At 36.9% G+C, this 11,977-nt stretch overlaps 2 protein-coding genes across 2 annotated transcripts in view; both read left to right on the top strand.

Moving 5' to 3' along the window:
- hif1al2 (hypoxia inducible factor 1 subunit alpha, like 2) overlaps positions 1-11,977 on the top strand; it is a 61,899-nt gene that overhangs the window by 46,300 nt on the left and 3,622 nt on the right. The window lies entirely within an intron of this gene.
- mark2a (MAP/microtubule affinity-regulating kinase 2a) overlaps positions 2,626-11,977 on the top strand; it is a 47,149-nt gene continuing 37,797 nt past the window's right edge. The window contains exon 1 of the mRNA XM_053478329.1: positions 2,626-3,825. Coding sequence (XP_053334304.1) covers positions 3,775-3,825 — 51 coding nt within the window. The 5' untranslated portion in view covers positions 2,626-3,774. The remainder of the gene's footprint in view (positions 3,826-11,977) is intronic.

Genomic DNA, 11,977 nt, shown 5'->3' with positions numbered 1-11,977 from the left:
CATTCAAGCTGGAGAAAGGCTTTTACTTGACTATATACTTGTTCATAAATCCACAACTGCTCACCCATGCCCACTAGGATGCCCATCCAGCTGATCAAATACAAACAAAAACGGAAAATGCTGACCTGGATAGAAAGGTATCAGAATACCTATTGCATCACAGTCTGCCACATATGGAGCTGAGAGTTCAAGGTTGTTGATCTAGCATCAAAATCCCCAAGATCTCAATCGGACCCACCACCCATGAAAGGCGCTGGACAAACAAGTCTGATCCATGGAGGCCACATCCTACAGCCCTCAGCACCCAAAGGATCTGCCACTACATGTAGGGGACAGCGTAGACCTGGTGGCACAAGGGAAACCTTAACCTTTAATCTTTTTCTTTGACATTTGATGGTTTTAAAGTTATGGCTGATACAGTAGGTGTTTATCAGTGCCCATACTTACTAATGTCCATACTTAATAATTCATTCTCCTCACTGCTTATCTTTATAATCATGGGGGCCCATCGCAGGGATTGAGTGTCAAGGTGCAGACACAACCCCAATCAAACACCATGGGCAATTTGGAAACAACAATCAGCCTACATGCATGTCTTTGGACTACAAGTGGAAATCAGAGTACCTACAAAGCACGGGCTAAACATGCAAACTCCACACACAACATACTTGAGGTTAGATTTAAAGCCCTGAACTTGCAGGAAAACAGCGCTAACCATCCAACAACATATTAATAATGTGGTAACATCTGAATCTTACTTGTTCGAAAAAATACAACACAATTTGCCACTTACTTAGATGGCACTGTGGTGTAGTGGTTAGCACTGTGGCCTCGCACCATCAGGGTTAAGGCTATGATTCTTGCCTCCTGTATGTGTGTGTGCATGTTCTTCCCATGCTTGGTTTCCTTTGGGAATTCCTGTTTCCTTCTTCAGTCCTAAGACACAAAGATTAGACTAATTGTCATTTTCAAATGTGTGCTTGTGCCCTGCCCAGAAGTGACTAAAAATGATGAATTGTGATGCATTCTTGTCAATAATAATAGAGGTATAATACTCTAGTGAACACATGATCTCTGTATGATATTAATTTAGATTCATTTTTTATGATAGATTTTAATGAATGCCTTTAATCTTATTCGAGTTCATCAATTCTAATCATTACACTCCTAAGATTGCAAGTTCTTTATATGAGGGTAAGTCAAAAACTATCCGCACCCCGGTTATATTAAAAATTCTGTTGGCAGCAGTGTGACTATCATTTCCCTAGTCACTGCGGTGCAGTTGTGAATATGTTATATCAGTTCATGTGAATGTGTTACATCAGTTCAGTTCATTGTGATTTGCATGAAAGAAAAGCAGATTACAGTGATTTAGGGATTTTTATTTGGTCTGCCAATGTACCCGGTGCCAAAGCAACTCAAGAAATAGCATAACCAGAAGTGTTTGGATATCTGCAAACAAAATCTGGAACGATCTGCTAAGGAAGGTGAAAGTTTCTTAAAGTGAATCGTCATAGTGTACAAATTGAAAAGCAAGGAGATTATGTATTTGTCTTTTATTTATTAATAGGTTCATAAAAAAAGAATTCTACAGCCAGAAAGAGATTAGTGGTTAGCACTGTCGCCTTGCAACTCCAGGGTATGGGTTTGATTCCCGGCTTGGGCCTCCATGCGAGTTTCGTGCTTGGTGAATTTCCTCCAGCTACTCCAGTTTTCCTCCCACAATTTAAAAAACATGCAAATTAGGGTAATTGGCATTCCAAAATTGGCTATAGTGTGTGAATGTGAGTGTGTATATGCAATGTATAGGCACCCCGTTCAGGATGTACCTTACCTCGTGCCCTAAGTCTACTGGGATGGGCTCCAGGGCCCCTGCGACAGAATATGGCGAGTGTATGAGTGAGCATCCTTCCTATGGTCCTGATCTGGCTCTGTCGGATTTCCCCTGAAAGTAGGTCTATGAGGACGATGATTCACTTCTGTGAAACAGAAGTTTTAGTAAAACATCAGACGAAAGCTTGTTGGTAGCAAAGTGTATTGAAAAGCAAAGAGATTATTTTGAGAAATAATACATTTGTCATTTCTAAAAAATTAATTCTACAGCCAGACAGAGTTCCTGCCTCAGGGTCTGTGTGCATGCTTTCCTCGTGATTGGTGGGTTTCCTCTGAGCATTCCCGTAATGTGTAAATGAGCAGATTAGTGTATGTATGCCTGTCCTGTGATGGATTGGCACCCCGTCCAGGGAAGTCCGGGGTCCCTGTATACAGGATGAGTGAATGAGTGAGTGAGTGAGTGTCTACTGCTATTGCTCTGGCAGAGGACGAAGATTCACTTCTCATGAAGAAGTGAAGACAGCAGTGCATTTGTGGCTCACAGCAAAACATTTTTGGATTAATGAGGGAATACAAAAGCTTGTTGAACTTGTTGAAGTGTATTGAAAAGGAAAGAGATTATGTCAAAAAATTATGTATTTTACTTTTTTTTTTTTTATGAATTAAATGAGACTTCACAGCCAGTGACAGAGAGACAGAGAGAGAGAGAGAGAGATGTTTTGACACACTAGTAGATGAGGGGCTTTTATATTGTAGCACCGCCTGCGGCCGGAAGTGGAATGGAAGGATTCACGCTGCTGTGTTGAAGGCAGACAGAGGAGCGCAGGAGCGGGGTTCGGGCTGTGCAGTGGCCGCCCAGCTGCCTTCAGCATTCATTCGATTTATAACAATTAAAATCAGATTATACGAGTGATTTCGGGGTATTACTCGTCGATCGAGTGACTTGTTGAAACCGGCGCGGTTGCTAAGCACCAGCCCGTTTTCGGTTAGCAGCTGGTGTGTGATATGAATTTCGGGCAGCGCAGTGAGACGGAGCCGCAGTAGCGTCGGTGTGTCGCGTTCTCTCAGTGATTATTATTAATATTGTTATTATTATTTTCATTATTATTATTATTTGCTAAACTGGCTGTCAGGGATCACTCATCTTCGGACGCGAATATACTCTCTTTATAGATTAGAATGATAAAATTATCCAGCATTACGGATTTTTTTTGGTGGGTTTTTACCGTTTGAACATCGGCTAGTTGGTGAAAACCAGGCGACATCCTCCTGAGCTAGCCTGTTAGCCAAGTTACCTCCTGTAACTTCGGTCTGACTTACCCCTAAACTTTTTATTATTTTTTTATTTTTTAAGGACAGGTTTATCTTGGATTTATTCTGGATTCTTGATGTGAAAATACAGATTGAACATTGTATCAACATCAACAAGAGCTTCCTGTATTTCACGCTAACAGGTCTGGATTTTCTTTCTGGCCTAACTTTCAAGTTAGAAATAATTTTTGTTTTTTTTTCATCGTTTTTGTTTTTATAAGTTAAATTTGATAGAGATACGAATTTCCAGCATCGATTTCGTTTTGTTTTTCGAAAGGAAAAGAGAGGAGAAAAAACGTTAGCAGGGTTGCTAACTAGTTAACAGTACTGTAGTGGTTAGCCTGCTGCGGTTATTTGTTACGTTTACTAGTTAGTTAGCTAAGAAAGCTAGCAAACGGCACAAGGAGGTGTGATATTCATCATCTGATTTGAAAGAAGAAGAAAGAAAAGGGAACTTCATGAACAGGTCAAGGCAGCTAATTATGAGTTGACTAGTCCAGGTCTCCAGGCTTGCTGTGCAAGTTAAGCTGATCTGGCAGTGGACTTCGGACAGAAAACAACACCGATGTCACTTCTGATTGAGTTTTTTAGAGCTGTGAACTCGTAAAAATATAAATAAGAAGATTGAAAATGACAACGCGGAATCCAATGCTGTCAGTCATCGAGCACTCATCTAGCCAGGTAAGAGTCTCTCTGAGCGAAAAAAAGGAAAAGCTTACTTCCTCATCTGCTTTTTTATGACTAGCTCATATTAAGTAGCTAGTGTGTGTGTGTGTGTGTGACGAACTAGCAAGTATCTGTTTAACGAGTTCGTTGGCTTTTTAGCTTCTCTGTTTACATGCTTGATGAGAATAATCTCTAATTATTAAATAATTATTGTTGTATTTGTATTTATAAGAACTGAAGGTGTAAAATGGCTTGTGAAATGTTTAAAACGCTTAGTTTTTGAGCATATCAAGCTACAAAACGCAGTCCTTCCCTTTATCGAGAGCTGATGACTTTGACTTACCTTACACCTTTTAGCTTAGTAATAATAATTTCTTCAAGATAAATCAGTAAAATCAGTAATGTATGATTATCCGGAGATTGTACTTTAACTTAACTGTCACGACACATGGTTTACTTACCAGTTTTTCAACATAAATTCTCTTATAAAAGTCTAAAAGAAGCCATTTCCCAACTTACAGCTTAACTTTTTGATATGTGTTTAAATATAAAATATTGCTTTTTTTGTAAAGGTGAATTCCTGTTTTATTCAGCCATGCTGTAAAATATGTAAATCTTCCTGAAATCTATGACTAACCTTACAAACTTTTAGCTTAATGATGATAATAATAATGCTAATTTCTTCAAGTTAAATAATTGATGTATGATTATCTGAAGATTTTACTTTAACTTAACTATCATAACACATGCTCTATCGCAAGTTTACTTACCAGCTTTTCAACATAAATTCACTCAGAAAAGTTTAAAAAATGTCTGTCTTTTATGTCCAGCTTAAGTTTTTGATATGTAAGTGTTTAAATATATATCACTTTTTATATATTAAGGTGGCTTCCTGTTTTTTTTTAACCATGCTGTAAAATATGTAAATCTTTTTAATGTTTACAACTATCATTACACCTTTTAGCCTAATAATAATTTCTTCAAGATAAATCTATAAATCATTAATGTCAGTTAAGTTAAAGTGCAATCTTCGGATAATCAGTCATAACTCAGGGATAGATTAAGCGTTTCACAGCCTGTTATCACAAGTTTACTAACTATTTATTCAACATAAATTTAGTCGGAGAAGTCCAAAAGAAGTCATCCTTCCAATTTACAGCTTAATGTCTAAATATATAACATTACTTTTTTTCTGATCAATTATACGGTGTGTTTTTGTGTAAAGATGGCTTGCTGTTTTTTTCAACCAGGCTGTAAAATTTGAAAGTCTTCTCTAAATCTATGACTAGCGTTAGACTTTTTAGCTGAATAATAATAATAATAATAGTAATAATGTCTTCAAGATAATTCCATAAATCAGTAATTTTCTAAAGAAATGTAACAATTTACGTTTATAAATTTAGATGAAAACGTTATCAGTTTCGATGCTTGCATTTGATTGTGCTTAACGATATTATATCAAAACTCAGGGATCTCTTCACAGCCTGTTACCACAAATTTACTACCCAATTATTCAATGTAAATTCAATCAGGTCCACACAAGTTCCATATTTCCATAATTTCTTAGAGATAAGTTTATAAAATTAAGCAATGTACATTTATGAACTCAGCTCAAAAGATTATCCATAGATTGTACATTAACATAACTGTCATAACACAGGGATATATAAGTCTTTCACATCGTGTTATAACAAATTTATTAACCACTTATTTAACATAATTTCTATCAGAAAAGTCTACAAAAGTCTAAAAAATCTTTCCATTTGCAGCTAACTTTGTAATATGTAGGTGTCTGAATATATTATAGTATCACTTTCTGTGCTTTGAGTTTGATCGTGACTGTATTATTATGCCACAACACTGACCAATTATCCCGTTTGTGTAAAGTAAAAAGCACTTCCCATTTTATTCAACCATGCTTTAAAATATATTCCTTTTATATATCTGTCAGGATTGCTTGTACTGAAAAGTACAGTTTGTGTTTTTTACAGACAAGATCATATTTAAACATATTGTTTTTTTAAGACTTAAGACTCCCAGTACGCCTGACTGCTGAAGTACTGTCCAATAATCGTGATTATTAATAAACAAAATTTAAAACAAGTTTTGGCTATCATCTCTCGCACACACAATTTTAGATGTAAGGTATCTCAAGCAAGCATTTGTATCTTAGTTTTTTTTTTCTTTTAAGTTTTGAAGTGCTTGAAGATGGGAATCTGTCACCCTTGAGGCTTGAGTTTGGTCAGCTTTTAGATGACTAACATGATCAGACGCAAGTTCTGACACGTTAGCCAGTGTGTTTTGTGTAAATTTGAGTTGGTGTTTTATTAAACCAAAGCTTGGGGGGGAAAAGTGTAGAAATTATGTTAAAGTCTTCCAGGATTGCCCATTGAAAACATTTTATTTTATTTTTTTAAATTTTATTGTTATAGTGCTGCATAGGTGCTTGTGACATTATCATAAAGCACTTTTACACAAATATACAAATATAATCAAAAATATTTCGTCCATCCTTAATGAGCAAGTGACACCGACAAGGCAAAACATCATGAGAGAACATGAGGAAAAAATCTTGCAACATTGAAGGCAGTGCAACTTTTTATACATACTTTCTCTTCTGTAACCGGACATGCACTATATCAGTCATCCAGGGCTAACTGTTTAAAGAAACTTGAGTTTTAAGAATTTTCACTTTGTCATATTCAAGTGTTAACTGTTCAGTAATTGAGAGTAAACCCTCTACAACTGTACAGTATTTTTTTTAAATCTTGCATTTTTTTTTAAAAATCTGTGTTCGTCACTTCTACATCTGCACCCTTTGAAATATATGTTTCTACAATGTACAATGTAACGTTTAATCTGATAAAGGTTTTTTGTCTCACATACAGTTCCAGCATTGTCCAAATATAAGCATATCTTATTCTGGTGGATTTTTTATTAAGTAATCTTTTTGTTGTTTGCGGTCTGGTGTATTGGAATGAACTTTGGATGTGATTGGCTAAAACTACGAAATCGATGTTTGCGTAATCCTATGACGTTTTTCTAACTAAAGTATCCTTTAGTCACACCAAGGATTTGGTGGAATAAACAAGGACGCAAATTGTGTTTAGGCAGGCTTTATATTAACCAAGTAACGCGCTACTAGCAAACCAGTATGTACAGCCGCATCCACATTATGTCAGCAAAAATAGCTTATTAAATTTCATTTTCAAGTCTAAAACGTGCAACAAAGCAAGGGTTTTTAAAAATGAATAAATATAGCAATTATAGCCGGGTTTAATATTTGCTTGGTTATTTGCCTTTGTAAACTTTCAAAACTGTATACAAAATATCAGTTAAACTATAGGAAAGCTATCTGACAAGAACACACTTGTAATTTCATTGTTCCTTAACATCATCATCCTGGCAGAATTGCCTGGCTATAAAGCCAGTGCCCACCCTAATCCTACCCACCATGTCAATGGACGACTCCAACCTTTTTTTTTCTCTGCAACACTTGAAAAATTGTACTAGATGACAAGGATCAGTCAGATTACAACAGGAACCATTAGTCAAGGTACATAGGTGAGAATCTCGGTGAAATGTTGCTACATGTTTAATCAGTTGGCACAGCTTTCAAAGGAGGGAATTTCCTTTTTAACCTTGAAGATTTCTAAGGAATTGGAAATGTAGTTATGGATTTAAACTGAAACGTAGTACAAAACTTGTCCGGTCACTTTTTTTTTAATAAGAAGCTCTGAGCTTCAGGCAAGGTAAAAGCCTCAGGACTTCACAACAGCCTCGAGCACAACATAGTTATTTATTTCCTCTATACTTTTTTTCAAGTGTTGCAAAGAAACATTGACAGGGTGGGTAGGATTAGGGTCGGCCCTGGATTTATAGCCTGGAAATTCTGCCAGGATGATGATGTTAAGAACAATAAAATAAAAAGTGTGTTCTGTCAGATAGCTTTCCTTTAGTTTAACTGATATTTTGTGTTATTTTTTGAAAGTTTACAAAGACAAATAACCAAGCAGTAAATATTAAACCCGGCTATAATTGCTATATTTATTAATTTCTAAACTCTTGCTTTGTTGCATTTTTTTATGCCTTGGTTAATATAAAGCCTGCTTAAACACAATTTGCTTTTTTGTTTATTCCACCAAATCCTTGGTGTGGCTACAGAATACTTTAGTTAGAAAAACGTCATAGGGTTTTGTACATTTGATGCTTCTGTTTTAGGTTGCAATTTTTCTATGCTTCTATATATATACATATATATATATATATATATATATATATATACAGTCATGTGAAAAAATTAGGACACCCTTTGAAAGCATGTGGTTTTTTGTAACATTTTTAATAAATGGTTATTTCATCTCCGTTTCAACAATACAGAGAGATTAAAGTAATCCAACTAAACAAAGAAAACTGAAGAAAAGTCTTTTCAAGATCTTCTGTAAATGTCATTCTACAAAAATGCCTATTCTAACTGAGGAAAAAGATAGGACACCCTCACATGTATTCCCTCTTAAATTGGCTCAGATCTCACACAGGTATATCACACCAGGTGCACATAATTAGTAGATCGTTACTCTGCATGTTGAATGAGGCTTGCCCTATTTAAACCTCAGACATTTAGTTTGGTGTGCTCCTGACTGTTGAAGTGAGAGTGAGCACCATGGTGAGAACAAAAGAGCTGTCAGAGGACTTCAGAAAAAAGATTGTAGCAGCCTATGAGTCTGGGAAGGGATTTAAAAAGATCTCAAAAGATTTTGAAATCAGCCATTCCACTGTCCGGAAGATAGTCTACAAGTGGAGGGCTTTCAAAACAACTGCCAACATGCCCAGGACTGGTCGCCCCAGCAAGTTCACCCCAAGAGCAGACCGCAAGATGCTAAAAGAGGTCTCCAAAAACCCTAAAGTGGCATCTCGAGAACTACAGCAGGCTCTGACTACTGTTGATGTAGAAGTACATGCCTCTACAATCAGAAAGAGACTGTACAAGTTTAACTTGCATGGGAGGTGTGCAAGGAGGAAACCTTTGCTTTCCAAGAGAAACATCGAGGCCAGACTGACATTTGCCAGAGATAAAGTTGACAAAGACCAGGACTTCTGGAATAATGTTCTTTGGACAGATGAGTCCAAAATTGAATTATTTGGACACAACAGCAGAGGACATGTTTGGCGTAAACCAAACACAGCATTCCAAGAAAAGAACCTCATACCAACTGTGAAGCATGGAGGTGGAAGTGTCATGGTTTGGGGCTGCTTTGCTGCAGCAGGACCTGGTCAGCTCACCATCATAGAATCCACGATGAATTCTACTGTGTATCAGAAGGTGCTTGAAGAACATGTGAGACCATCAGTTAGAAAATTAAAGCTGAAGCGGAACTGGACCATGCAACATGACAATGACCCAAAACATACTAGTAAATCAACCAAAGATTGGCTGAAAAAGAAGAAATGGAGAGTCCTGGAATGGCCAAGTCAAAGTCCAGATTTGAATCCCATTGAGATGCTGTGGGGTGACTTGAAAAGGGCTGTACGCGCAAGAAACCCCTCAAACATCTCACAGCTGAAAAAGTTCTGCATTGAGGAGTGGGGTAAAATTTCCTCAGACCGATGTCGAAGACTGGTAGATGGCTACAAGAACCGTCTCACTGCAGTTATTTCAGCCAAAGGAGGTAACACTCGCTATTAGGGGCAAGGGTGTCCTATCTTTTTCCTCAGTTAGAATAGGCATTTTTGTAGAATGACATTTACAGAAGATCTTGAAAAGACTTTTCTTCAGTTTTCTTTGTTTAGTTGGATTACTTTAATCTATCTGTATTGTTGAAACGGAGATGAAATAACCATTTATTAAAAATGTTACAAAAAACCACATGCTTTCAAAGGGTGTCCTAATTTTTTCACATGACTGTATATATAGTTTAAGATTCAGCAGTTTCTATATTATTATTATTTACAGATCTGCAATTTTCTGTTTTAGGTTTTAGTTTGGCACTTTTTCTAGGTTTAGGTTTAAGTTTGAGAATTTTCTAACTTAAAAGTTTGGGCAAAGTTCTAGATTTACGCTTTGGATTAGAAAAATTCTAGATTTAAGTAATTCTTCTGGGATTGAAGCTTTAAATTGAACTTTGTTGTTTTTAGGGATTTTTTTGTTGTTAGTTCAGGTTTAGGATTGGGAGTTTGCGGTATTTTAGGTTAACTATTTCTATGTTAAAAGTTAAGGCGGGCAATATTTTTTTGGATTTAATATTAGTTTTAGATTAGGAATTATTAAGTCTTCAGTTTTTGATTATGAATAGTCTGGGCTTAGGCTTTAGCTCAGGAATTTTTCTATCCTTAAATATTTGACTGGGAAATTTTCAGTTCCAAACTTTTACATGGAAGCTAAGTACAATATGTCTGTTAATATAGTTTTAGTTTCATTTACTTTTTGTTGTTGACCGATTCCATACTGTACTATCTTGATTCATAAATGCCCTGGATGTTAGATTATCACTATGATTTAACATAAAATTATTCATACAAATTAATTATATATTTTGAAACACATCGGCTAAAACGTTGTCTACATGTGTAATTTAAGCTTAATAACATGGTACGTTTTCCTATTTCCTCATTCTCTCGTTTCAATCTCTTGATGCAGTATTTGCCTTTGTTTAGTTGGTCACTGATGTATCCACGACATCTTCAGCTAGGACTAACATTTCCAGTTCAGCAGGGTGTGGAGCATGACACTAAAACCTTGTGTGTATTGTTAGGGTTCAGAGTGACCTACGATGACTGTTGTTTGGTTTCAGACTTGTCAACCCTTGAGGGCTCTTCTGAGACTATTTACCTTGGCACCTTGGTGTGCAATAATCCTGCCCTGTTGATTTATTTTTCATAAATAAGTTGCCTAATCGTGGTCATCTGTACATTCTTAATCGTTGAATTTTTAAAGGTGCCATATTTGACTGTTTTTTTTACAAGTCAACACAGGTCTTAGAGCTCCCAAAAGTGTGTGTGTGTTAATATTCCAGCTGGAATACTCCTCAGATAAGCATTTCTTCATACCACTTACTCCCTCTGTTTCACCCCCCCTCCAAAAGCACCATTTCAGTGTCTATGTATATGAGCTTTTCTGGAGGAGCCACGGCCCTTCCAGAGAACTTCAGTGCTGAGCAACAAGTCAGGGTTCTTCTTTTATGAGGTCACAATTGGGCGGTGGGGGGGTGGGGGTGGGGTTGCTTATGTGGATTAAAGAATAGAAAGCAGAGGATGCTTAATTTTTTTCCTCTTGATGTTTTTGTTTTTTGTTTCTACGCACATGCTGGAGAGTCAGCTCAATGTCTAAAGTGACTAAAAAGTAAATTTTACATAATAGGTGTCACCGATTTCCAACTCTACCAATTTCAGTGCTGACAATCATACAGATGTTGACGAATTTATGTATGTATGTGTGTGTGTATATATATATAAATGTATATAAAATAAATTTTTACTTTTTCCCTGTAGTTTGTTAAGATTAACCACGTGTTTATACACGTTCCCTTGTCCAGGGTCAACTACAGTTCAAAACTTGTGTTCAAGCCTGCGCTGCAAAACATCAGGAAAATTGACGGATTGTCAGCTTGTTGACGTGACATTTTTGACCCTACGCATTTTTAAAAAGCTCTGCTCAGTCTAGTTTCTTGCCATCAACATAGGTTAAGCAAAATAAAATAATGTGTCTGTTACTGTATACCTAACTGTTATTCCCCCCCCCCCTTTTTTTTTTAGTTTTGTAATGGCATATAATTACAGTTGTGCGAAGGTGCATAAAAGGAACACGGAGCCTCGCGCCCTGCGCCTGAGAAACACGACCGCGGTGTTCGGTGATGGGGACGAGGGGGAGGAGACGAGGGGAGGGTTCAGCTGCTCTCTATTTGTGTTCTGGCTGCTACTGCCCTGCTCTGGAAATAGCCGTGGTGTGATATTAATACTCTGGTAATCGACAAGCTGGCTCACACATCTCTTTTATTTACCCCCTACTTGCTTATGCTACTGTACCCGTGTGTTTGCTTTCGATGATCTCAGCCTCTCTAGATGCTACTTTTCTTTCTCTTTTTTTTTTCGTCACACCATTCCGACATGCTTGTTACGGATCTCCTGGCACTTAGTTTTTATACAAGTATCAAACGTCTGCGTTAGATTT

The sequence above is a fragment of the Clarias gariepinus genome, chromosome 19, assembly GCF_024256425.1.
Source record: "Clarias gariepinus isolate MV-2021 ecotype Netherlands chromosome 19, CGAR_prim_01v2, whole genome shotgun sequence".
Taxonomy (NCBI): domain Eukaryota; kingdom Metazoa; phylum Chordata; class Actinopteri; order Siluriformes; family Clariidae; genus Clarias; species Clarias gariepinus.
The sequence above is the reverse complement of the archived record's forward strand: the minus strand, read 5'-3'. Positions and strand labels throughout refer to the sequence as shown.